General features: G+C 40.5%; 1 protein-coding gene across 2 annotated transcripts in view; it reads right to left on the reverse strand.

Annotated features, from left to right (window-relative positions):
• Positions 1–6,750: 6,750 nt before the first annotated feature.
• SLC35F1 (solute carrier family 35 member F1) overlaps positions 6,751–23,757 on the reverse strand; it is a 232,914-nt gene continuing 215,907 nt past the window's right edge. For both annotated transcript variants that reach the window (XM_066179341.1, XM_066179340.1), the window contains exon 8: positions 6,751–10,811. In XM_066179341.1, coding sequence (XP_066035438.1) covers positions 10,587–10,811 — 225 coding nt within the window. In that variant the 3' untranslated portion in view covers positions 6,751–10,586. The remainder of the gene's footprint in view (positions 10,812–23,757) is intronic.

Raw genomic sequence — 23,757 nt, forward strand, 5'->3', positions numbered from 1 at the left:
GAGGCCCAAGAGTTTTTTTCCCTTTATTTCTCTCCCCCCATCTTTTCTCCTTCCTGATAAATGAGCAGTGAAAGAAGTGACATGTTTATTTCCTAGCTCTGATGCAAGCCAAGTATGAGGCAAGCAGGGGAGAAAACATTGAGCACAAGATCTGGGATTTGTTTTTGTCCAGAAATGTTAATATAACAGGACTGATTTATTTCATAAGTCTTAAAATTTTTCCAAACAAAATATTTTGAAATAACCAACAGAAGGTCCTTGGCATTTCTCATTAGATTAAAGTGTCAGTGGCAAACTGCAGACACTGCTCTTACAGTGCCTCAAACACACTAACCAATTGCCATTCAGCTTGTGCAAAGAACAGTCAGAACACAGCCAATATCAACACTGGGAAATACAGAAAAAACAAATTAGGATGGGCTAAGGGCTCTCTCTGCTCAGACAAATTAACCATCTTTCATGTTCACAGATTGCAAACATTCCATGCAGCAATAATGTTCCCTCATACAGTGATAGATTTTAGAAGTCATTGTGGGGTGGGGGCTATTTGGGGGGGGGGGGGTGGGGAACCCCAAAAGCAAGACAACAGCAATATCTTGTCTGACAACACTAGTGAAGCCCTTTTTCACACTGTCCTCCTTGCTTGAGGAGTTTTTCTTCCATTTTGAGTATCTGGGAATGGTTGCTCATTATTGGGCTTTAGCAGTGTTTGCTTTAGGTTCACACACATCCAACACAAGCACCCCAAAGTGCAGCTCCTAAGCGGAAGCCACCTCTTCTATTTTCACTGTGCTGTCAGAGCACTTTTCCCTTGCAGACCCTTCTGATGAGGAGGAGAGCTAAAGCCTTGGACTTTGCAGTGTTTTGGCAGCAGGTGAGGTAATGAACCCTGCTCCCACCCCTCTCTAACCTCTTCAATAATCGTCCCAGGCCATGGTCCTCCTGCCCCAGCCTTTCTTTCCTCCACAACTCATGTTCCTTTCTCCAGCTCCTCTCCATCCCAAGACACTCCTCTCTTTCTCTCCCTCTGTCCCAAATCACCACTTTCCTCTCTTTCCCACTGCCATATCTTTACCTTTCGCAACTGTGAGTCTTCTCCCTCACCATCACAGGGGGATGCAGGAGACTGGACCTGGCCTTGCAGACACCTTCTTGCCTAGAACAATTCTATGTGAGCAGGGTGTAAGGTCAATTTCATGTGACTGAAAATCTCTTGAGCTTTCTTTGGCCTTTCTGTATCTGCATTTTGCTCCAAGGCTCAAATACCAAAGTGGAAGTAGTCTGTTGGCACCATGTACGGGCAAAAAGAATGGAAAACTCACAGGAAAATGCACAGTAAAATGGGAGGGCTATGTTATTTTTTTAATAAATGTGTAACTGCTCCCTGGTATTTCGTGATGCATACTCAGAGCAAAGTCCATCAGTATTCCCTTGCCATAATGAAATACCCATGCTGTAGCTGACAGGGATATTTACCCTTCTACAGTAGTAGAGAGAAGCCTTTGCTAGTGCAGCTACTGCAATTACTTTCTTCAGATCAGCAGCTTACCACAGTAACTCCAATTAAAGTAAACTCGTGGAAAGGGCCTGGCTACCAGCTCTGAGAGCACGGCCCGGCCCTGTATCCAGCAACAAAATCTGAACTCAAGTAGCTGTGGTAGGACAAGCTTTCTTGTGCTGTGTTGAGCCCACATCCTTCCTCCTACACCCAGGGGAAATAAAAGGAGCTCATCGTGGATCTCTCCATCGTCTCACAGAAATGAAAGTCTGTGGTAGATGTGAAGATTGAGGTTTGGGGGCAGAGGACTCACAGTCCTCCTCCCAGCCCGTGAAGACAAAAGCCAGCTCAGCCACAGTTCACTTTGGACCAAATGTAGTTCAAAGGAGGCACTTTTATACAAGGAGGAAGAGAAGCAGCTATACCTTACATAAACACTTCCCTTTATTTTTCTCTCTTTTCTTATTTTTAAGTGGAATTAAGCCTTTCCTCGGTGAGACCAGACACAGAGAAGCTGGAGAGGAAAACAAGAGCTGCAGGAGAGGAAGCCAAGCTCTATATATGTAAAGGGATCATCCATGCCATATCTGTTAATAATTTAAATAATTACAAGATGGAGAGGCGTTTTGCTTTTTATGTTTGTCTTTTCTATGAGGACAGAATGATGTGGATTACCCTCACTTGCTCAGCCCAAATAATACAACTACTTTTGTTGCTGACTTGTTAGAGTCAATGACCTGAAGGGTACCTGTAGCTCATCCTCAATCAACCACTCTTCTTTCACCTTTACTGTAAATCAAATGGCAGGCAAATGCACATGGTTTTCTGATTTTCCTATGACTGATTTCATACCATACTGGCATGTCACTGGCTGAATATCTACTGAATATAGTAGAAAACCAGGCATTTTATTTTTATTTTTATTTTTTAAAAATCTCTCCAGTTGCAATGGAGTGGGGCATCTGACATTTGTACAGAAACTGAAAGAAACTCCTGTTCAAATATTCAGCAGGCAGGAGCCAAAGAGGCAGGAGCCCCTTTGTCTGGACTGCACCAACAATAAAGCAGAGAGATGTTTGCATGCAAGGTCAGTGAGTAGGCAGAGGACCCACGCTATGGGCCACACTGGGAGGGAGAGGCAGGACAGCTCAGGATCTTGCACGTGGGAATGAATTCATTCAGGTCAGTGGTTCAGAAGGGAGTGTGAGTAACTTAGACCAAAAAGGTGAAGATGAGCTTAGCAGGTGTTTTGGCCACATGGAGATTGGAGATGGTGACTTGGTGAAAAAGATTGTCAGACAAACTGGGTAACAGAGGACTAGAAAGCTAAGTGCTATCCTCCTCTTTTAATATATACCTGTTACACTTTAAATCCCCATTTCCTTTTGTTGTATGTTGCATTAAAGCTCAAGGCAAAAATAAAGACTCAAATTTTGCATTATCCAAATGCTTTGCTGGCTGGTGTAGCAGTATACATCATCCAAAGAGGTGTTGTCACCTGAGGATACAAAGTCAAAGCAGGTCCTGCAGCACAAACGTTCCTTGTCAACTTAGTCATTAAATCAATCCTGCTGCAACAGTTTTAAATGAACAAAATTGTGGGCACAGTTTTGTGGGTACTCTCTGTTTAATTACAGTGTAGGCTCACAGACAGTGTATGGGGACATAAAGACTCATGAAATTCACTCCAGTGGCTGCTTACATGTGTTACCTATTTAGCATCCAGAAACCTGTTTAATGCCAAGAACTACATTAGATAGTTCAAGCCACAGCTCACAGTGAGTCACGTAATGTGGTTCTTCAGATTATTGCTGTCATTAGCCCATTCCCTTCCCCCTTCTCACTTAGGAAGTTCATTTAAGCAGTCATTTTAAGAACATGCAAATGCTGATTGCTGATTTCTATGGATCTGGCAAGCACCCAGGCTTCTGTGATGCTGGCTACTATAGGCAGTGGGAAGTTAAATATGCATGACCTCACATAATATTGATCCATGGGCTGGAAGGCACTCTGCACCTGTAAAAATCCCAGCCATTCTGCATGCAAAGTGTCTCTGGTGTTGTGATTGAATCACTTAGTGCTTCAGTGCTCGGGGCTGAGGTAAAGTCAGCACATGTTCATTATCTTTCTCTGCTTTGGTAAGGTCTAGAATAAAAAAAGTCATTATTTAACCACAGTAAGTTCAATATTTTGCGCTTGACAAGCATGTACATATTGCACATGGGAAGGAGGAGCTGAATTCATACTGACAACTTTGCAGTTATGTTAAAATCTGATGAGTTCGCTGCTATCAAGATGTGGGGAATAAAATGCAGTAGTTAATGTAAATAATGTATTTAGCAGTAAGGAATTAATAATGCATTATTAAGATCAGGGTAGCACTAGGAAATTGCCTGAGGACATTGTACGCAATAGGAAGTCACAAAAAAAAGGTCAACCATAGCTCAAGGTTATAAATCAGAATCTAAGTAGAATAAAATTTATAAATCCAATAAAATCAGGTTCACCTAGTCTCAACCTACAAATATTTGTATAGTATGTAGGATTGACAATATCTGTATTCTTAAAGAGATTCCATACATTAGACTATTCAAAAAGGGCCAGATTTTGACCTCATGAACACCAGAGAAACTTGGGGAATAATTTCCAAGTAAAAATGGAACTTCTAGGATAAGGAAAAAAAAACCCCACAACAAACACCCAACAACAAAAAACAAATACATGGTTCTACAGCAGAAAGGACTGCACTGAGTGCTGACTTTTCACTTCAGACTTCAAGATTTGCTCTGAGCCAGTTTCTTTCCTCCACCTGGTTGCTGTATCATAGCAGTGGTAGCAGGGGCTCTTCCTCTTGGAGGAAAATGCCTCCATGAGAGCAGTGCAATGGTAGTGGTTCCTCCCTGCACCCAGCCAAGTGACATCACTGGGATCACTGGGCACCTGTGCTGTTTCCTGAGGCTGCGGGAGATGCTCTGAGCATCAGTGATGTGGCCAGAAGAAACACTGTGGACCTTTTAGTGAAACTGAAATACCAACTGCAGTGCAAGTTAGCTGAGGGTTACCACTGGCTTTTTGTGGCCAATTTATAGGGTTTTGTCTCCTGTTGCTGGCTCACAGCCAGTCTATGACTAATCACTGAATAGTGATCCCAGCCCTGCAGCATTAACACCTTCCATATAACAGGATTTTTAGCAATAAATACCACAGTGCATGAGCCTGCACTTCAAATTGTAGGAGGAGGATGACAAGGACAATGCTCTACTCCAATATTGTCATTATTGCTGCATTTCTGGCATTTGGTACCCACTTTGCAATTACTGAGGGAACAGGTCTATGGCTGTGCAAACAGAGGTGCTCCCTTTCACAAAGGTTTGGCTTACTTATTGTTTATTTGACAATTATTGTGTTTATAATTGAAGAGCAGATTTAACAAAACAACTTCTCTAACTGTAAAAGGACTGCTTCCTTGTTTGCATGCTACAACATATTGCTGCTAAGCATTCAGCTTTGGATTTGTAATGTTGTGGAGAACTAGTTCTAAATAAACAAAAACAAAGGGAGACTGGCAGCTTTGAGCTGATTGAGTGTCCTTCAGTGTTAAAACGTGTTTGATTTAAGAACAGAAAGATTCATTAATGCCTATTTATGATCTATTTTTAGGGTAATTCCATGCAATTATTATTCATATGACTCAAGCACCCAGGCTGAATTCTAGCCAGGCAATAAAAAGATAATTTTGTAATGCCAGAGAGTCTCTCGAGAAGATTTGGAGGAAAATGCAAATCAGCTGTTAGTAGGATAAAGCTGTGCACACTAACTCGGTTTCTGGAGCTCTGTATAACTTAGGAAACATTCACAGTAGACTATCAGACACCAACCAGCACACGGGTGCAGCACTGCTGGCTTTGTAACATCTGGGTTCTGTGCAGTTGCAGTGCAGGGAGTGGCTGGAAATGAGCTCATCACTCTTCATTCCCTTCACTCCCAGCAATGAAGTATGTGAGAAATACTGATGCAAAGTTTCCCAGGGAGACATCAGGCAAAATGGAATGGAGAGGTGCATATGCTGGCAAGCACTCTCAGAAGTGAATAAATACGTGTTTATAAAATCCCTTGCTCTCACACACTAAGGATCTTCCTTTCCTGTCTATGTGAAGTTTCAATGAGTCAAAGTCTTATTTTCATTCCTGTGCTAATTCCAGTTCTTCAGACACTCCCTTCCCCCCAATGCTTAAATTTTGTCTCCATCCTTTCTTTTCAGGACTTTTCAGCTGGGTGTAGTGTTGCAGTGTAGGGCAGCCGGGGAGGGAGGGCTGGGAAAGGCAGCTGCAGGCACTCAGTAACCTCTGCCAGAGAGACCCTTCAACATCATGCACTTGTCAGATTTATTCTACAATGATTAATTCCCCCAGATTAATTCTAGACTAATTAATAATTTCTGGAAGGCAGTGGAGAGAGTGGTTTTGTCTCCAAATGAGAGCAGTGACTATCAAGATCCCTGAGCTAGCCCTAGGGAAATGGCAGGTTAAGACAGAGGGCATGTAGGAGTGTGGGAAATGGATTTGTAGAGAATTCTCAAAGCCTGACAGAAGGCTCACATAGTCTTGTGCATCTGTATGCAAACTTTGAGATAAAGTATGCTGGTTTAGAAAGGCCATGGAATAGGACAGACATTGTTGAGAGAGAAATTGAACTAGAAAGAAGTTTCAAATGATGACCTTGCAAATAGACAAGATATTTTGGAGAAATAGAATCATGAAAGATGTATTGTAGCAAGACCCATGTGGGCTATTTTAATAGAGGACTGTCTTAGAAGCATTAGCAGCACTGTGTGGCAAAAGCTGATAGGCCAAAAACCGCTCATAATGCAATTAGGAAATAGTTTGGCTTCTGATTGTGATGGTGTGAATTGTAACATCTGTACCATCTCACCCTTCTCATGAGACTGAAAATGGAATAAAAGTTTTTAAAATGCCTCTCAGGAGTCCTGTGTCTGGGTCAGAAGAAGTTTTTTTTCCGACACTGGAGTACTCTTATCCTCCTGGACAAGTGCTCTGGGACCAGGCAAGATACTTGGGGATGCCTGATGGAACCTATTCTTAGACACCTTGGAAAGAGTTCTAGGTTAACCACCTCACAAAGGGGAGAAGCCCTGAGCACAGTGAGAAGTTATTCCCTGCATTCAAGATTTACACTTCTGAAAAATCATTTCAGGCTAAGATAGAAAGGAAACAGTCAAAAAACCAATGATCCCGCTTTCATAAAGCGTTTATTTTTTTTATTTGAAAACATTATACAGGCATTACATTGCCACAGCCAGTCCATACAGGTGCATGCAAATATCAAAATGGAGGAAGGTTTATTCAGCTTCTCAATGCAGGATTTGGGGTTGGGATTTCGTTTGCCTGGTTTTCCTTTTGGTTCATACTTCCATCTGCGGTGTCAAGATTAGTGTGCTTTATTATGGCATGTAACAATAAAATCCTACCCATGGGGTAAAATTTATATTTGTAGCTAGCTCAGGTATACTAAATGGTTAAAAAAAAAAAAGAAAGAAAAAAAGAAGGAAAGAAAACAATACTACACACTTGTCAAAATGTTAATAGCACAAGTTAGCAATCTCTACACTATACATTGAAACTTCTTCTTATGACACAGTGGTGCAAAATTTTCAATTGCTTGGTCTATCGTTGTGTGTTTCGAAACTTTGTAAGCTGGAACAAAGACAAGGTCTGTCTCCCAGTGAGGGTTTTCATCCGGTGTCAGAAAATTACATCAGTCTTGCTAAGGGCTGCCCAGGGCCAGCAGTTTCAGTTTGTTCAGGCAAGGAGCTATGCAGAGCCAGAGGCGTCCTATGCAACACGGAGAGTAGCTGCCCTTGGATAGCCGAACCTTTGCTGGTGTGCACTGAGGGCTCCAACTGCAGAACACAAGCAGGCAGAAGGAACGTCCTCCTTCACTAGACCTCAGTTTCTCAGTCAACACAGTTATTTGTAAAGCTGTACGTACTACTGTTCTCCTTCCAGGTCCATCCAGGACTAGCGCACTGGTGGTGATCCGAGCACCCACCTTGTTTACGGGGAAACACAGACAGTAAAGCAGCCCCGCTTTACACACCAAAATCCTCCTGCACAGGGAGAGGCACAGGGGATGGTGGCTGGTTGCAGAGTGCTCACTGAAAGATTCAGAACTATTCCTGTACAAGAGAGCTTTTTAGAATAGCCCGGTAAAATCGCTCCAGGTGACACCTTCTCAGCCACCCATGGACTGCAACCCTTTGTAAGGAGAAACTCCCAGCCCTGTGACCTGGCCGGGAGCTGCCTCCTGCCCAGCTGTTTCGCAGAAGACTCTAACAAACATCTACAAGTTAGTGTCAGAAAAATGAGGAGGGGGAGGCCGAAGGACTACAAACATTTGGCTCAAAAATAAATACTAAAAAGGAAATTAATCAAAACAGTTATGCAAAAGGAAGGAACTGTAAACATGAAACACACACGCACACAATCCTCAAGGTTCTCAGACCAACACGGGGACTAATGTTCAGAGAAAGGTATTTATTGGTACAAAAGGTAGCAAAAAAGACTGAGATGACAGGTGCCCACCAGTGTGCCTCTGGGTACCCGATGGAGCCATGATTCTAATCAGACCCCTTCTGGGGAACGTACGAAATCCACCTTAAGTTGAAGCTCTCACAGGGCTTGACCCAAGGATCTTACCCTGAAGTGTCAGGTAATCTTTCTTGTGTTGATTTTTTTTGATTTAGACTTTCCTTAATATCCCCAGAATACAGACTCTGTTTTTCTGCGGGAATCCAGTAGTTTTTTTGTTTTGTGTTTTTTTAATCCTCAATAGTTTAAGAAAAAAAAAATTGGAAATATGAGAGCTAAAAAGTTTTAAAAACCAGAAGGCAGGGAAAAAAACCACACGTGTTAACTTAGTACCAAGGCATCTTAACCAAAGCTTTTGGGCTAGTTTTGGGCGTGATTTGGCAATACTGCAGAACCTTCCCTCAGGTGCAGCATGGTAGTGGCAGACAGCCTAAACACAGTGGGAAGGGAATCACCTCTTCTCCACAGTGAGAATAAGATACAGCTTACTTCTGCTGTTCAAGAGCATTTTGACATTTGCCACTTCATGTCAGCTATGCATATGTACACTCCTCTCAGTCGGCTTCAGGGAAGTTCCTTCTGTATTAAAGCAGAACAGGACTATAAAAATGAATGTTACCTCAGCAGAAATTCATCCTGCTTGGTTGAACTGCGTGACCTTTCTAATCTCCAGTGTATAGATTGATTTTTTTCTTCTTTTTTAAATAGGAATAGGTAAGTTGTATTTTTCAAACATGAAGGTCTACATTTTTGCTTGAAACAGTCTTTTTCAGCAGAATAACATTCAAATCAAATTCACCTTCCATGCCCACAAGCAAAATATTCATCAACCATGCCGTAAACTCCATTTTCAAATACAATGAATGTAGACATACTTCTACAGCACTGTTATGTGCTTCTTAAACTCCTTCTTTCTAAAGTTCCTGAAGCATTTTAAAATAACTTGGTCCCATAGCACCTCTGTGAGGTAGGTAAAATGTCATTATTCCTGTATATACTGCTTGGGAAACTCAGCCACACAGAAGGTAAGTCATGCAAAGATGTGGCAGATTGGTGAATCAAACCAAGATCTCTCCTAGATTCCTCATCTATTGTTAGACACAGGAACATCTCGTCTTCCTTAATTCTAAATTGAAAATAGATAAAGGATATCAAAATAAAGATCTCCTTGTACTGGGCTCTCAGAAGATCAAACATACAGGCAAAGATGGAATTTTCATGGTGGTGACTAAGATTTCCCCCATTCTGGTAAGGCTCCTGAGGCAGAAGTACAGCTGTTTACAGAAGCATGGAGCACACCCTTACTATTTTCACACGTCCCCAGGAATGTAAGAAAACTGCTGAATTCTTCTGTTTGCTTCACAGATAATGAAAAATAATTGGCTGCACCCTGCCAGTAAAATGCCTTTGTGTTACTGTGGCAACACCAGCAAAAGGTCCAGTCTTTCTGCTCGTGAATTCCTCCCTTAATCTTCCTGATTTTTACAATCTGTGGGTTTTGGTGAAAAACTGACAGATTTCTAAATAGGTATTGTTAGAATACTGAACCATGGGAGACTAAGCAAACTGGAACAGCAGAAGGCACCCTTGATGCACTGAGTATCTAAAATAAGTGCCCTGATCCACATGATATGTCATCTTTCCATGGAGAGGTACAATACATAGGAAACTAGAAAATGTGTTTTTCTTTCTACAGGTTAAAATTTTAAAAGTAAGAAATCTGTGTTAAGTCACAACTACAGAGAAAGTGACTCCCTGTCACCTGATGCAGAACCTTGGCCACTAGGAAATCTGCCATGGATCATAGAGAGGTCAATGCTTGAGTACTTCACTTCTGCAAATATAGAAAGGCTAAAATGCTTGCCTTATACCTATTCCTAGAATAGAGACGGATATTGTAAGTTGTCCCTTCTCTGGATTCATGGATCAGATTACCTAGAAAGGGCAACTAGACAGCACAGAAGAACTCATTGTATTTCCCTCAGCGAATCCAAGGTGCTAGCAAAAATGTGTCAGGGTGTTGTTACCACGACTAACCCATCTGTTTTGTGCAAACAAATTTTAGAGAGAAATCAACAGTGACTGCACAAAGTGTATTTGCTGTAAAAAGGCATTTTTTCCACAGCTGGTGTAGCTTAGGCATAATATCACTCTGTGTGTGTAAAACACCCTTCTATGAATTTCTTTTTTTGTAATTTCATCTTATATATGGAATATCTTTCATAGGTAGTTTGACATTAGCTGATTCATACACAGCAGTCTGTATTGCAAACATGCTGCTTATTTCGTAAACGAGGGACTGGCATCTCCTTGCAAGGAGCACCCTGGAACCATTAATTTGTGTTTGTATGAGCTTTCCTTATTTGCTACCTTGCAGCTCACCGGTGTAACTGCACCTGGTAAATACCTTTCTCTATGTACAATACAGAGATAATGGATATACGAGCTCCAGTGTCAGTAGGTGACCAACAGTCCTGGGTTTAGGCAACTCTAACGTGAGGCTCCTCTTCTGTCTCCTGCCCCAGGCTGGTGTATGTCACCGAAGGCTCCATCTGGCTGGTGGCTGGCAGGTCTACAACAGGTCCGGAAGGGTTTCGAAACTGCTTGTACACCCGAGGATCCTGGGCGACATAGGTGGATGTGGAGGAGTAGAGCATCAGCCCAACAAGGATCGTGAAGAATGACAACAAGTAGAGTCCTGAAAACTGAGCAGAAATGACAGTAGAGTCATTAGACACAGCACTAATTGCCCATAGTTCATAAAGACCCAAAGACAGGGTTAGGCACAGATCCTTGTTTTGGCATGCACTGCACAGAACAAACTCCCTATCACTTGGATGTTGAATTTTTTATGGGAATATCTCTTTGAAAGTTGATTTACTCCCACCAATTCCCCTTGCCCTCCACAACCAAGAGCTAACTAGTGCCTTTCCCTGGGCCAGGTATGTTAAGTACTGACTGGCTGGGACTTGGGAAAGCTGAGTTTTGGTCACAGGTCCAAAGCTGATTTTTTCAAGCTTTCACACAAGCCAGCTATTCCTCCGAGTCAAATCTGAAGTTAGTTACAGCTAAACCACGTCTGTGAAGTTAACATGCTGTTGGAAATATTAAAAAAATCATTAAATAATAATTTCAATGAGAATATATATATATATATATGTGTACTTTTTTTTTGTATTTTAATAGAGGCACTTAAAAAACTACCCTGTCTGCAGCTTCTCTTGCTTGTGAACAGAAAGCAGGTGCTAGAAGATCTAATGTGAGTTTGGACAGGACGAACTTCAGCTGTGGAAGGTGCTCTGGGTCAACATCATGAGGTTTGAAAGTACACATGGTGGGCAGTTAACTGGAAGCTCAAGTACACATATTTTGGCACACAGCTTCACTAGATCAGAGGTCAGCCTGAATTTTTTGACATACACAGACTTGTGTCTGAACTAAAAATACGACACAAAGAACCTTTTTGGCAACTCATTAGCCCTTGCAGATAAAGCTAAAGGCAAAGACAGGGTTTCAAAAGCACAGACCACTGGGTACTAGCTTTAGATACTGGGTTCTGGCTATGGGGGACACAAAAATGGCTTTAAACCCACATAACTTGTCGGCAGATCCTAGACTACGAGTTATTTCTCCATGCATGCTGTGTGTGAGAAACCATGAAGGACAAATTGCAGAGCCACCTTGTTGAGGATATAAATGATTTGTATTCAGTGGAACTTCCAGAAGTGCCTGTATTCTACAGCTGTCAGGAATCTGTACCTGAACACCATCAACTATCTGCAACCTGCTATTAACCGCTCCATGAGGTACTTCACAATTTTATGTAAAGGCATCTGCAAGTCTGTTTCTTAATCCTGACTGACTCTGCTCTGATGGATGCCCCATTTGTTTCTCCTGGATCACTTCAGCATGGCACAAAATGGACATGATGGACTATATTATCCTGGAAGTTTTTGAGCAATTCTGCTCTTTATGCTTAAAGAAATTATCATTGTGGAGAAAACAAATTTTCCTTAGCTGAATTTGTAGTGATGTTAATTTGTTACTGTTTCATAAACCTACAAAACCTCCATTCTACAAAACCTCCTGCCTGAGGAAGAATTTGGCCTTTTTACAGAATCCTCAGTATCTCTGAAAGCCTTGGTCATATAACCCATGGTGATATGTCTGTTTGTTTTTTTCCCACATCCAGTATGCATGTTTAACAGCGAAAATACCATAATGGGGAAAGTTTTTAAAGTATGTCAGAAGGATTAGAGGGTAGGAAGAGTTTTGCTTTTCATCAGCTTTTGTTTTTTAACATGTATGTCACCAGGCCCTCACATGTCGTCTGGCAGCACAATTTGATGAAACCGGCCAGCTGTCCCAGCAATCAGAGAGATACTGTGGAGCCTCACCCTGTGTCTGCTGAAGGATTCCTTCCATGTGACACAGGTCTGATAGGACTGTTTAAGCCTAGATCTCCCCCACGTGGCAATCAAACACAAGTCAATAATTTCAAAGAAAGTTCTGGTTGAACTTCTGGTTCCCTCCATTTTCAGAACAATTTTGTTCTCAGCACTTTCTTCCCTTCCTTCACTTTGTATTTGAACTTGAGTATCACTTGGCAGCACTGAAGTTGACTAAGCTGAAGCAAATCTCAGGAGCCAAATGCATTTAGTTTCCCATCCTTAGTTTTCCCACTGTCCCTCATTCCCACCTTATGCTTGAATTTCTCACCCCAGCCAGCCAATTGGCTTGGCCCACTGCATAGCCAGAGTGCCAGCCAGATCTGTGATTGCCTTGTGTCCTGCTGTGAGGAATCTGTGGGGCTTCCAGCAGCTAAATGTGCTTTTCTTCTTGTTCTAGGAGCTGCCGAGACAAAATCAATTAATTTTTGCTTTGATTCATGGCTCCAGCTCTACCATATCCCCCTCCTCCTGGCCATACCTCTCATTCCTCTCTCAGGGGCTTCCTGCCAGTGGGTTCTTTTGGCTGATAATATTCTTTCCATGGTAGTGTCCTCCCTCATGGCAGCTCTCCAGTCTGGGAGAAAGGTTTTGGACACAGCTTGGGGAAATCTAAACAAAGGTCTGTGAAACATTTGTCTTTGGTATCTGAGCACAGCTAGCTCAAAGAGACCTGGACTCTGACAGTCCTATGACAATTCCTTCCTTTTTACCTTCCTTAGAAACAAGGTTCAGGCTGAATTCATTTGTGCAGCAGCTCTCTGCAATACTGAAGTAGAAGGGTAGTTATTGAGGTTAATATAGGAATATATACTGAAGTATGGCAAATCTCTGGTTTTTGTCAATACCCTGTCAGACTGATCCAAACCCCTTTGAAATAAATGGTTACTTTCCTCCTATTAAAACAGCAGTGAATCCATCAGTGCAATGGGAAGATGCACACTTAGTTCTCCAAATACAAAATTTATAGTTCACTGTACTATGCTACTCAGACTCCAGCTGAAATCTGCAATTTATGGAAGATAAGATTTCCAGGCACACTCTACTGCTTATGTAGTTTTTGGAGGTTTTTTAATCTTGATCTGAAAACCTCATCTTCTGAGATCTGCTATTAATAGACAGGAAAAAGAAACACATTCAAACCCAGCAGAAAGAGCTATTCCCAAGAAATGAAGTGAGAGAAGATGACTTTTCATTGCCACTCTCTATGCAACTGCAGTACCAAGCCATAGGTTCTTGGGAAGTGTGTAATGCCTCTCTCTGCCTAAAAAGCTACTTGAGGATGATATTGTGCTTCATTTTACTGAATTATCTCTTTCTACAGAAACATATTTCCTCTAAGAAGAAATATTTTGAAAATATCCAGATTTGAAGGCCTCTCCAAATCCTTCCCTTCATGCTAAGTAGGATAACTGTAAGTTGTTCAAAGAGTAACATGGTCAAGAGAAACTGGTTAGCTCAGATTAGCTAATGAGTGTCACACACCCTAAAGTCTAAACAGGCTAAAAGTCAACTCATGTTTCTGTATCACTGAACAGTTTTGCTATGGATTTTGGATCTACAGGTATAGGTACATGTGTACACACACTCGCTAATCCATGAAGCTTATTGAGAGACCAGATGACTTTGTGGTGGGATCAATGGTCTGACACTCGAGTCCCTGGATTTGGTTTTCAACCTGTGAATTTATGTTTTGAATCACAATGATTTTAGATGATCCTCAGTTTCTTACCCATTTAAAAGAGATTATAACACTTGGTTACTGAATAAAGATGAGTTTACAGAATAGAAATGGGGAATAGAGATCCTCTGAAGAGAAGGCAGAGATCTCTTTTGCAGGGAAAATGGCTTACTTACATTCCAGATTTCATCATTGACATGAAAAGGATCTGCCAAAGCTTTTTAAGCAGTGAAATCACATAGCTATATCAGCTCCAAAGATCTCACCATGTCTGCTCTGCTCTGACATCTGCATGTCTATAAATGCTTCCCCAATCAATACCATTCAATATGGATCATACAATGACATTCATAAATGTTAAAAAAAAAATGAAAACACAAAAGAGTATCTTCTCCAGACACCATTTAGTACCAGTGGTGAAAATAGCCTACATTAAACTAACATTATCTTTCAGCACATAAAAGGTAAATCTTTGGTGCCTGTCAATTTGAAGATAAACACACAAAACAAAATCTAGACAAATATAACAAGATAACACACTTAACAAGATTTGGTCAAATCCTGTGCGATCAAAACAAGCACTGGTTCTGGTGAGTGGACATTTCTGGTACTTATCTGAGTTGCTCATTAGGAACCCAGTACTTGAATGGATCTGCTCAATCAGGTTCAGCAGATGAGCTTATGGGAGCTGGTGGCTTGGCTCCAGGAATAGGGACCTCAGTCCAGTATGTCCAACTGCAGAACCCCACCAGGAAACCACTGCAGCAGCAAGGTCTAGCTGATCACAGGAAATGTAAGGTGAAAGAAATCACTCTTTCTTTTATCTGTGCACAAAGTCTTTGCTGTTAAAAAAGAACCCAAACGCATCTGCAGTGCTACTACATACAGGTAACTGTAGAGGAAGTTTAAAAAACAAAATTTAGCATATATATATATATAAAATATAAAAATTATATATATAGAATTTAGCTTTTATATATATATATTTATATATATATATATAGCATTTTTGTTCCACGAGAATCAAAATTACGAGTAAGCCAAGCACCACAAGGTTCCTAAAATAAAGACAATAAAGGCACCTGAAAATTTAGTATTTTTAAAAATCCAGAATAAATTATTAAACCTTTCAAAATTTACTCCCTACTAGTTTTTATCCTCTACTTTTTACTGTCTGTCCATGTCAATCTTGTCTTTCATATATCCTTAAATCACTATGGGTAAAATGTTTGTACTATTTGCTCTTAAGACTCTTATGCTTTAAATTAATCCACTTGGAAAGGTGGGAGAAATAGAAACTTCTTAAGGGGGAAACAAGAGCATCTGATTTCATTGTCTTGAACAGTGATTAGACAATAACAGAAGAAGAAAAAAAATTAAAGAAAAATTGTTTAGAAGGTAGTAGTTTCATGCCTTGGTCTGGAGAAAGTGAACCATTCTTCAGTACACAGGTCATGAATTTAGAAGGGAAAGCCCAAAGAAACAGCATGGAAGGGCTGTGCTGACTGACTCCTGACGAGGGAATCTGCAGACAAATAGTTCTGGCTGTCACAGATGTCCATGTGACCACTGACACCAGGGCAAAACAGTATCCAAAGTGACAAAATGAGACAGATGTGAGTCTGCAGAAAAGCCCACGCAGACAAAGAAATTCAACGATTTGCTAATTTTGGGTTTTTGCTCAGCCATCATGATAATGATCTTGAACATTATTACAACGTTATGAAAATGCAAATTCTGTTTTACTCAGTCCATTGAACTGGAAATAGTTGCAGGAGCAGACTATTTGAGCTGCAGCACTCCAGCACTCCATTTGTTCCAGCACTCCATTTGTATTTCAAAACAGCAGCCACACACTGAATCTCTTGGTAGGTAGGGAGCATGAACCCCAGCTCCTAGCCTATGGCAACCCAACTGTGCTTTTCAAGTCTTTAAAAAGGTTTTTTTGTTAAATTACTAACTGAAAATTTATAATTGCCACGTTTCACATATTCAATGATAAAGTATGAAATGAAATAACTACCTTTTTTGCTACCTCATCTGGCAGTTCTCCATGTTTTGGCGTAAATGAATAAAGAAATCTGGTCCCTTAATTCAAGTTTTAAATGTCAGAGAAAAGTGACCTCCTCAGAATCCCACTGATGAAGAGAGGTAAAAATGTACATATCAGGTGGAATTCATCTAGTTCCATATTTCTGCTGGCACCATCCATGCTCTTCAGACAGGGAGTTCCCACCACCTTCCTCCTTCCCATCAGTGGGTCTGTGAGTGCAGTGAACTCTGCCTTCCAGACTAATTCAGTTTGTAGCATACGCTGCACAGTACATCAAAGCTAAGGCCAATAGGTGTTCTTTCACTGACTTAAGGCTTTTTCCCCTGGGTAATTTCACACATGAATACCTGAGCAGGCTGAGTGAAGGGATTTAAAACCAAATTTCTCTCATTATCTTTTATATAGCAAACAGACATTTCCACTCTGTTTGATAAATTGATCTAGAGGCTGAGCTTCTTTCCACAATTTTCTATTTTTGCTTCCAATATAGCAAATGAAGCTCACCGTGACCAAGTGCAGAAGTTGCACTGTGGGATGCACACACTCTCCAGCCAGCAGCAGTACCAGAAGGCTGAGGGCTCTGAGAACTAGGAATTCACACAGTGCTTTCACTTGCATGGCTGGATGCTACAGCCATATTGCTTTATTGATAGCAACAGGAGCCAGCATCCTCCTCATAGCTTGCAGTGCTCTTTGGTGACTGCCTTGGATCACACTCACGAGGATCTGACTGAGTCTGTCTTGGATCAGCACTGTGACTTAAACTATTGCTGACTATTTTTGTACCAGCCTACGAGGAAGATACCCCTTTGGGATTCAGAGCTTGATCTGCTTGTCAACAGAAACTGAAGCAACCCCCAGTAGTGAACACTGTATTTTGTAACCCCAAATGGCACCACACACCAGAAGGGCTGCTGTGAGTTCTCCAGACTGCATTGAAACAGACAAAACAAATCCTTCATGTGTCCTGCCAGATGTCTCAGTTTTTAAGAAATCTCCAAAGGGACTCAAACCACTGAGGCATGGTTAAGAGTGCCTTCCCTGCTCACCAGCTGCAGAAGCTGGTATGTCTGAGCAGAAACGTTGGTTCTCTAGCTGAGAAGGGCACCAAGGGGTGCTTGGACAGCTTCAGTAATGATGATAACTTCTGGACAGCAGCATGTCTGTCCACTACCAGCTGGATTGCGTTATCTTCACATTTTAATGACCTCCAGCTATTTCTTAGGCAAACCATGAGGATAAAGTCTTAAGTGATGACTTAAAGTCCTATCTTGCCCTCCGAACACAGCTGGGATGAAAAGTGAAGTGTGTAGCTAGTTCCTCCACATCTTTGATCATCACTGAATGATGAAGGTTTGTCTCAACACATCACTCATGTCAGCAGAACCCAAAGCAAGAAGTTTCTGGTTTGCCTGAATGACAGTGAAAACCTGACACTGCCCTTGTTGCCATTTGGTGAAAACAAATAAGACAAAGGACGTTTTTCCTGTAATTTCATGCATGGCAGAAAGGCCATACTTCTCAATTCCTGCACCCTCAGCCTGATCTAACTCAGATGAAATGCTATCCATTACTATGGCTTATGCTGAATTGCAAATGTTGCATAGAAACTGTGATGACAAGGAATCAGATGACACATTTTCTGTATTTTCCAGCTGATTCTGTTCTACTGCTTGCATGTTTTACTCCATGTAAAAGATCTACGTTTTCTGTCATACAGCAGCACCTTCTTTTTCAGTTCTTGCATGATATTTGCTGGTGGGGACAGTTTAATTAGTAAAACAGTGGTTAGTGGGAAACTCCTAAGCTTTCTTACCTTTTAGATGCTGAGATTATCTACACAGGAGAAAAATGAGGAGGGTTTACTGGAAAGCTGTCACCATGAATTGTGTTAAAATTTAGGAAACTTAATAGATTTCCTGGAATTCATTGGCAGATTGAAACAAGCATGGAGAAAACTGATAGCATTTTGAGAAAAATCTCTGAGCTTGACATAGGCAGCTGTAAAGCAGATACTGATTTTGCACAAAGCTGAACGATTTCATGCTTCTCAAATGGCATCCTTAGGAAAAATTAATAATAGCCTGTCCTTTCTAAATACATGCCTGATAGGGCAAAATGTTTGTGTGAAATGGCTTATCTTCCTTTCCTGAGTGCCAGGAGAGATGGGAACGCTGCTTTTCTCTTCTGCTTCCCTTTGCTACCTCTGAGATCAGACATGAAGAAAAAATGAGCCTGTGTTCAGAACCCCTGCGGTACCAGCAGTCTGTCTAATTAGAAAGTGCAAGGTAGAATGAGTCCTGCAATCTGTTTTAATCTTATCTATGAAGGGAAGAGATTTTCATGTGAAGTTAAAACACTTCTATTACATTGCTCTAATTTCCTGTGAGCATCCTTACTGTGGCAAAAGGGGGCTTCATTTCTGGTTATTTTACATCAATTACTTGGCAAGAAAGTTGTAAAGCACCTATCCTTTCAGATGCTCTTAATACAAAAAGGAGGAGCACAACAGAAAAACTTATAAAATCCATTTCCCTTCCCTCTTTTACCTTCCAGTATTCTGTGTTGGTTTGCTCTATCAGCTGCCAGTTGCCATGTGTCTTTTTGGGTTTGTGGTTTGTGTGCAAGTATTTAATACAGTAGCAGCTGTCTGCTGTAACTGATTCTCCATTACTGTGCATGAGGCTAATTGTGTTCAGTGTGTTCAAAACCATGGGCACGATAACTGATTTATCTTGGATTCTTTGTTTATATTTTCCTGCTGAATCTAACAACACATTCCTGTAGAAATTCCATCCCCAATGGTGTTCTTTTCTCCTGGCAATACAAATGGGGAGCACTCCTACCCTGAGAAACAAGGACTACACAGCTGCAGCTACTCTCACCATGAGTGACCACGCCAGCTCTCTGGAGGGAGTGTGACGTGGCTGTTTCATGTCAGGGTTCTCTGTAGTGTGACACATTTGCTGCTGGCAAAGAGAGGCCAAACTTCAGGAACTCCAAGAGCTCTCAACTGAGTTGACTCTCAAGGCAGGTGCATGAGGGAATCAGAATGGAGAGCATGTCCTAAGCTGTTGAATCCAACTCCCCATTACTGCTTACAATCAGAGCACACATTCCATCTGGCAAATCCTTCTCATGCAAGCATTATTAGGGCTTTTTTTCATGTCCCACTAACCTATTTGAAATTGTCCTGGAACCTCTGTGCTATGATAGCCAAAAAATCCCCCTAATTTCTATACATTCTCAGTTTCCACCCATATGTTCTTGTATCATTAGATCAAATAATTCTCATTTTCTCCCTGTGAATTTATAGATTAATTAATAAATGTTAAGGTTCTATAGTCCCTTCCAACCCATCAAAGCTGTGCTATATACAATAAAGTTTCTTTTAGGGCTCTGTATATTCAGTACATTGTTAGGGGCCACATGGTTACTCTGTCAAGGCTTTGGAGCAGATGAGAGAAAAAGCTCTGCCTGGCATTCTAGAGTTGACAGGAAAAAACCCTATAGCTACAGCTAGAAAAGTGCTGTCCCTGAGATGGCAAGTTGTCCTGTCCTATGGCATTAGCATTTCTCCATCAATACCAGAAATACCTAGATAGACTCATTTGGAAACAGCTTTGTCGCAGCCGTGCTCAAATTCTTCCCATCTGTTGCCACAGACACTGCCTCGCACTTTGTGCTTCACAGCATTTCTCAATGTCAGCCAGTTCTAGTTGCCTGATTATTCTAATTCTTCCTCCTACTGAGGGTGCCAAATCTATTACTACAGTCACTACACAAGATTGGTCTTCAGACCAACTCTTTGGGACCTCCATCAGTGGGTTCCTTCGAGCATGCTGTCTCTCTCTCAGCACATAGCCTTGTCCTTTATCCTCATTGGCCAGTTTCTCACCTGGCTTCCAAACTTTTCATCACTAATCCTGTTCTTCAGCTTAATTGATAATTTTCTGTGCTGCACTGTTCAAAAGCTTTGCACATTAGATCTACCATTTGACTTTTCCGTATAAAGATTTGTTAAATTATGAGACAGACACCAGATTTAGATGGGATTATCTGTCTTCTGTGAACCAGCCTGCATTTCATCCAATTTTCCATATATCTCTATGTCCCTAATTAGGCCTACTTCTGATTTTATTGTCTACTCCACATCAAATTTGAAGTATTCAGATTATTGTGTTGTGTTTCTACTCCTGACATCGTAATTTCTATTTCTATTAAAGATGGTGCATTGTCTTCACATTTAACTCTCATCCTTACTGAACATGACAGAAGGTCCCAATTTTGTTTTGGCGCCAAGTGAAAGGTTGTTTAATTTTGGTCTCCGCAGTCCTTGCAAAGCAAACTATTCCTTCCCTTAATATACCAGAAGAACTTTTTGCTGCTTCTTTCACTTTCTTCTTCATTGCCAAGCTTGGTTTATCTTTTACAGTAATTAGACTTCACTCCTCTTTTTCACCTGCATCACCTGCACAGTATTTTCTTTTGTGATTCCTTGTTTTCTGTTTATTTCTAACAATTTTTAAACAGATGGTTTGTCCAGTTGCATCTGCAGTTCTCCTCTACCAGTTGTATTCTTGTCCTTAAGATATAAAATTCAGATTACTATAAGTTAAAGCTATTAAAAATCTCCTTTAGATCCATTATGAGCCTCTTTAACAGAGTTCCTTACTTAACCTTAACAGAGTTCCAAACTAAACTCATGTAGGTCACAGGAATAATTCCAGAAGTTTAGTCCAGCTAATAAAATTGCTTGTCAGCAGTGGTGATGTCAAGCATCTATCCCATATCATGGGTTTGAAAGCTTTCAGCTTAGTGGGAAGGGGGAGTTTAGACAAAAAGAAGATGTTTTTAGTAGGTGTTCTAGAAGCGAATAAAATACTCCACTGCTTAGATTGAAAGCATGTAAAAATGATGTTTTCTAACTGTTGCTTTGTTTGTGTGTTGACCCATTCCTCCATTTTTGGTAGGAAACAGAAGCTGATGTGGATATCTTAACCCTGTATGTCTGTAGCATTCACTGATTTGGCTGGTAGGAGGCACAACTGGAACAAGAACTTCAATCCAGTTGTACACCAAAACCAGGTTTTATGTATGTTCCTTCCTGGCAGCTCATATACCATGGCATAATTTGTAGGCCACGCATAATTCTTTGCACACTTCCTAAATATTCTACCTTCTTTTCTGGTCACTTCTTGAAATAAATTTTACTCAGTCCCATTACAAATCTCCAAATTTATATTGAAATTATTGCAATGAACCCTTGGCATTTACTTTCAAACATGATTCTGTCTACATCTCTGAGGAACTTCTAGTCTTTTTTCCCTATGCAAAGGTGAAAAGAGCATCCAATTCAAAGAATCATAATTTCTAAGTCTTGTAGATTTTCAGTAGCTGAATCTTGTTTAAGCTTTTGAATGCAACTGCTGCCTTGCTAATTCATGAATTTTTTTTTTTTGGCTTTCTCTCCTGGATTGCAAATTACTGCTGAGATATGTAACTGAACACATTCATTGTACTCTCTTGTCTTCAAAAATATGCTTGTCTTGGGAAATGCTGAGGTTTTTATTTATGCTGATTTTTTTTCCCCACAAGTAATTACTAAATTTAGCCTCTTGGTCTTTGCTTTCGTATTCACTGAGCATCATTTAGAAAAAGTATCTTGTCAGTATGATCCATCTCTTTAGATAGGATGATTTAATTATGTTTTTTCTGTCCGCACTTTTTCTTGTGATAAAGAAAAAAATAGCTATTTGCTACAATACTTTTTGCTCTCTGCAGTTTGCAATCCATTTTCTGGTTTTTAGATATTATGCATATTTATTGCTGTGATCCCCCAGATTTCCACCCCATATTCACTAGCACTTTAAAATCAATATGGCTTTTTGAAGATTTATCATCCAAGAGTTAATTAAAATTAAAAGGTATTTAATTCTTTCAGATTGTGAACGATTTGTGAATGATTACACTTCACAATGTACTCTTGTGGTATACTTAAGAGATCTCTGAACAACTCCCCTATACTTTCTTCACTAATTCCATAAATTTTATATTTTAACACTTGAGGTACGCAGGAAGGTGTGACACTCAGATATTGGAAGATGTGATTCAGAAGTTATCCTCAATAAAAAGGGGATGGTGGTGGTGTTTGCTTTACAGTATTCTAAGATTAAGATGTGTTCACTTAGCATTTCTATTTTGATAATTAGGCATTTCCAACAAAAATGCATTTTCCTAGAAAGCTTCAAATCAGTTCTGTTGTGTGCAGTCTTTTAACACGAGACAAAATGAAAAAGTCCTAAGCTAAAAGCACTGGGAACAAACTAAAAAACTTGACATTTATGATGAGCTAGTGTCTGAAAAAATATATTTGAAATCGAAGCTTTTATCATAACTTCTGCAATATGAACACCACATCATTGACACCCTTCTTGATGGCTTCCAAAGAGTGAGTATCCATGTTTCACTATTCGTGCTTCGCAACTAATGAATCTATTGCAAGATAACACTGTGAAAGGAAGACATCCTTTAAAAAAATGCAGTATTTTGAAAAAGCTGCCATATCTGTGCTGTGTTGCTAAAAATCTGTCAGGCTGCGCAACATCTTGGTGGGAGGCATTTCTTTTTCCAGCTTCTGCTCTTTTCTGTCATTTTACTTCATAGCTTTTCTATTGTATGCTATCCTGCACCATCACAAAAAGGGTGAGTGGATGGGGCCCTTTCTGTCACAGGAATTCGTGTGGCCAAAGACACACCTAACTCCTTCCCACCTCAAGGCAGCTCTTTAAATATGGACACATAACTATTTTCTAACTGACTGTAATTTGGAGCAGGAAATTCAAATAGCTAACCAATGAAATAAATAAATTGGAAAACAATGCTTCTTAGATGAAAGGCATGTACACAGTATAGCTTCATGGGAGGAGAGCTGTTGAGAGGGACTCCCACTGTAAGAAATTTGGTACTTTGGAAAAGAAAAGGAAACACAAACATAGGATTTTGCACATTACCAATGACATAAAGAATTAACGAGTAATATGACTTACCCTCATTATTACCACAGGCTTAAAAGTATCCACAAGGATAAAAGCCCTGTGTGATTAAATTACATTAAAGCAGAAAGTTTATGGAACAAGCAGCTTGCATACCCAATTTCATCAGGAAAATATCTTTAAGTATATGACTGAGAAAGTGATAGTGTAAAAACCAGGTTTTTCGCCTACATTGCCTGCTTCACTAGAAATAATGATGCATCACTGACAGCACCTCTGACAACACCACTGTCAAAGTTTAAAATAGGTAGGTGTTAGCTCCCTAACAAGTGCAAGCAAAGAATAGGATCTTACTGACTTCAGCTTATGCTTTCAGGGAAGTTTAAAAAAATAAGTGAGAACATAAACTGCAGTATTTTCTTAGTTAGGTTGGAGGTTTGGGGAAAGTCTCTCAGATGTTTATGGATGGCTGCC

Source organism: Chamaea fasciata, unplaced genomic scaffold (assembly GCF_029207755.1).
Source record: "Chamaea fasciata isolate MVZ Bird 193981 ecotype frontalis unplaced genomic scaffold, bChaFas1.0.hap1 SCAF_3, whole genome shotgun sequence".
Classification (NCBI taxonomy): domain Eukaryota; kingdom Metazoa; phylum Chordata; class Aves; order Passeriformes; family Sylviidae; genus Chamaea; species Chamaea fasciata.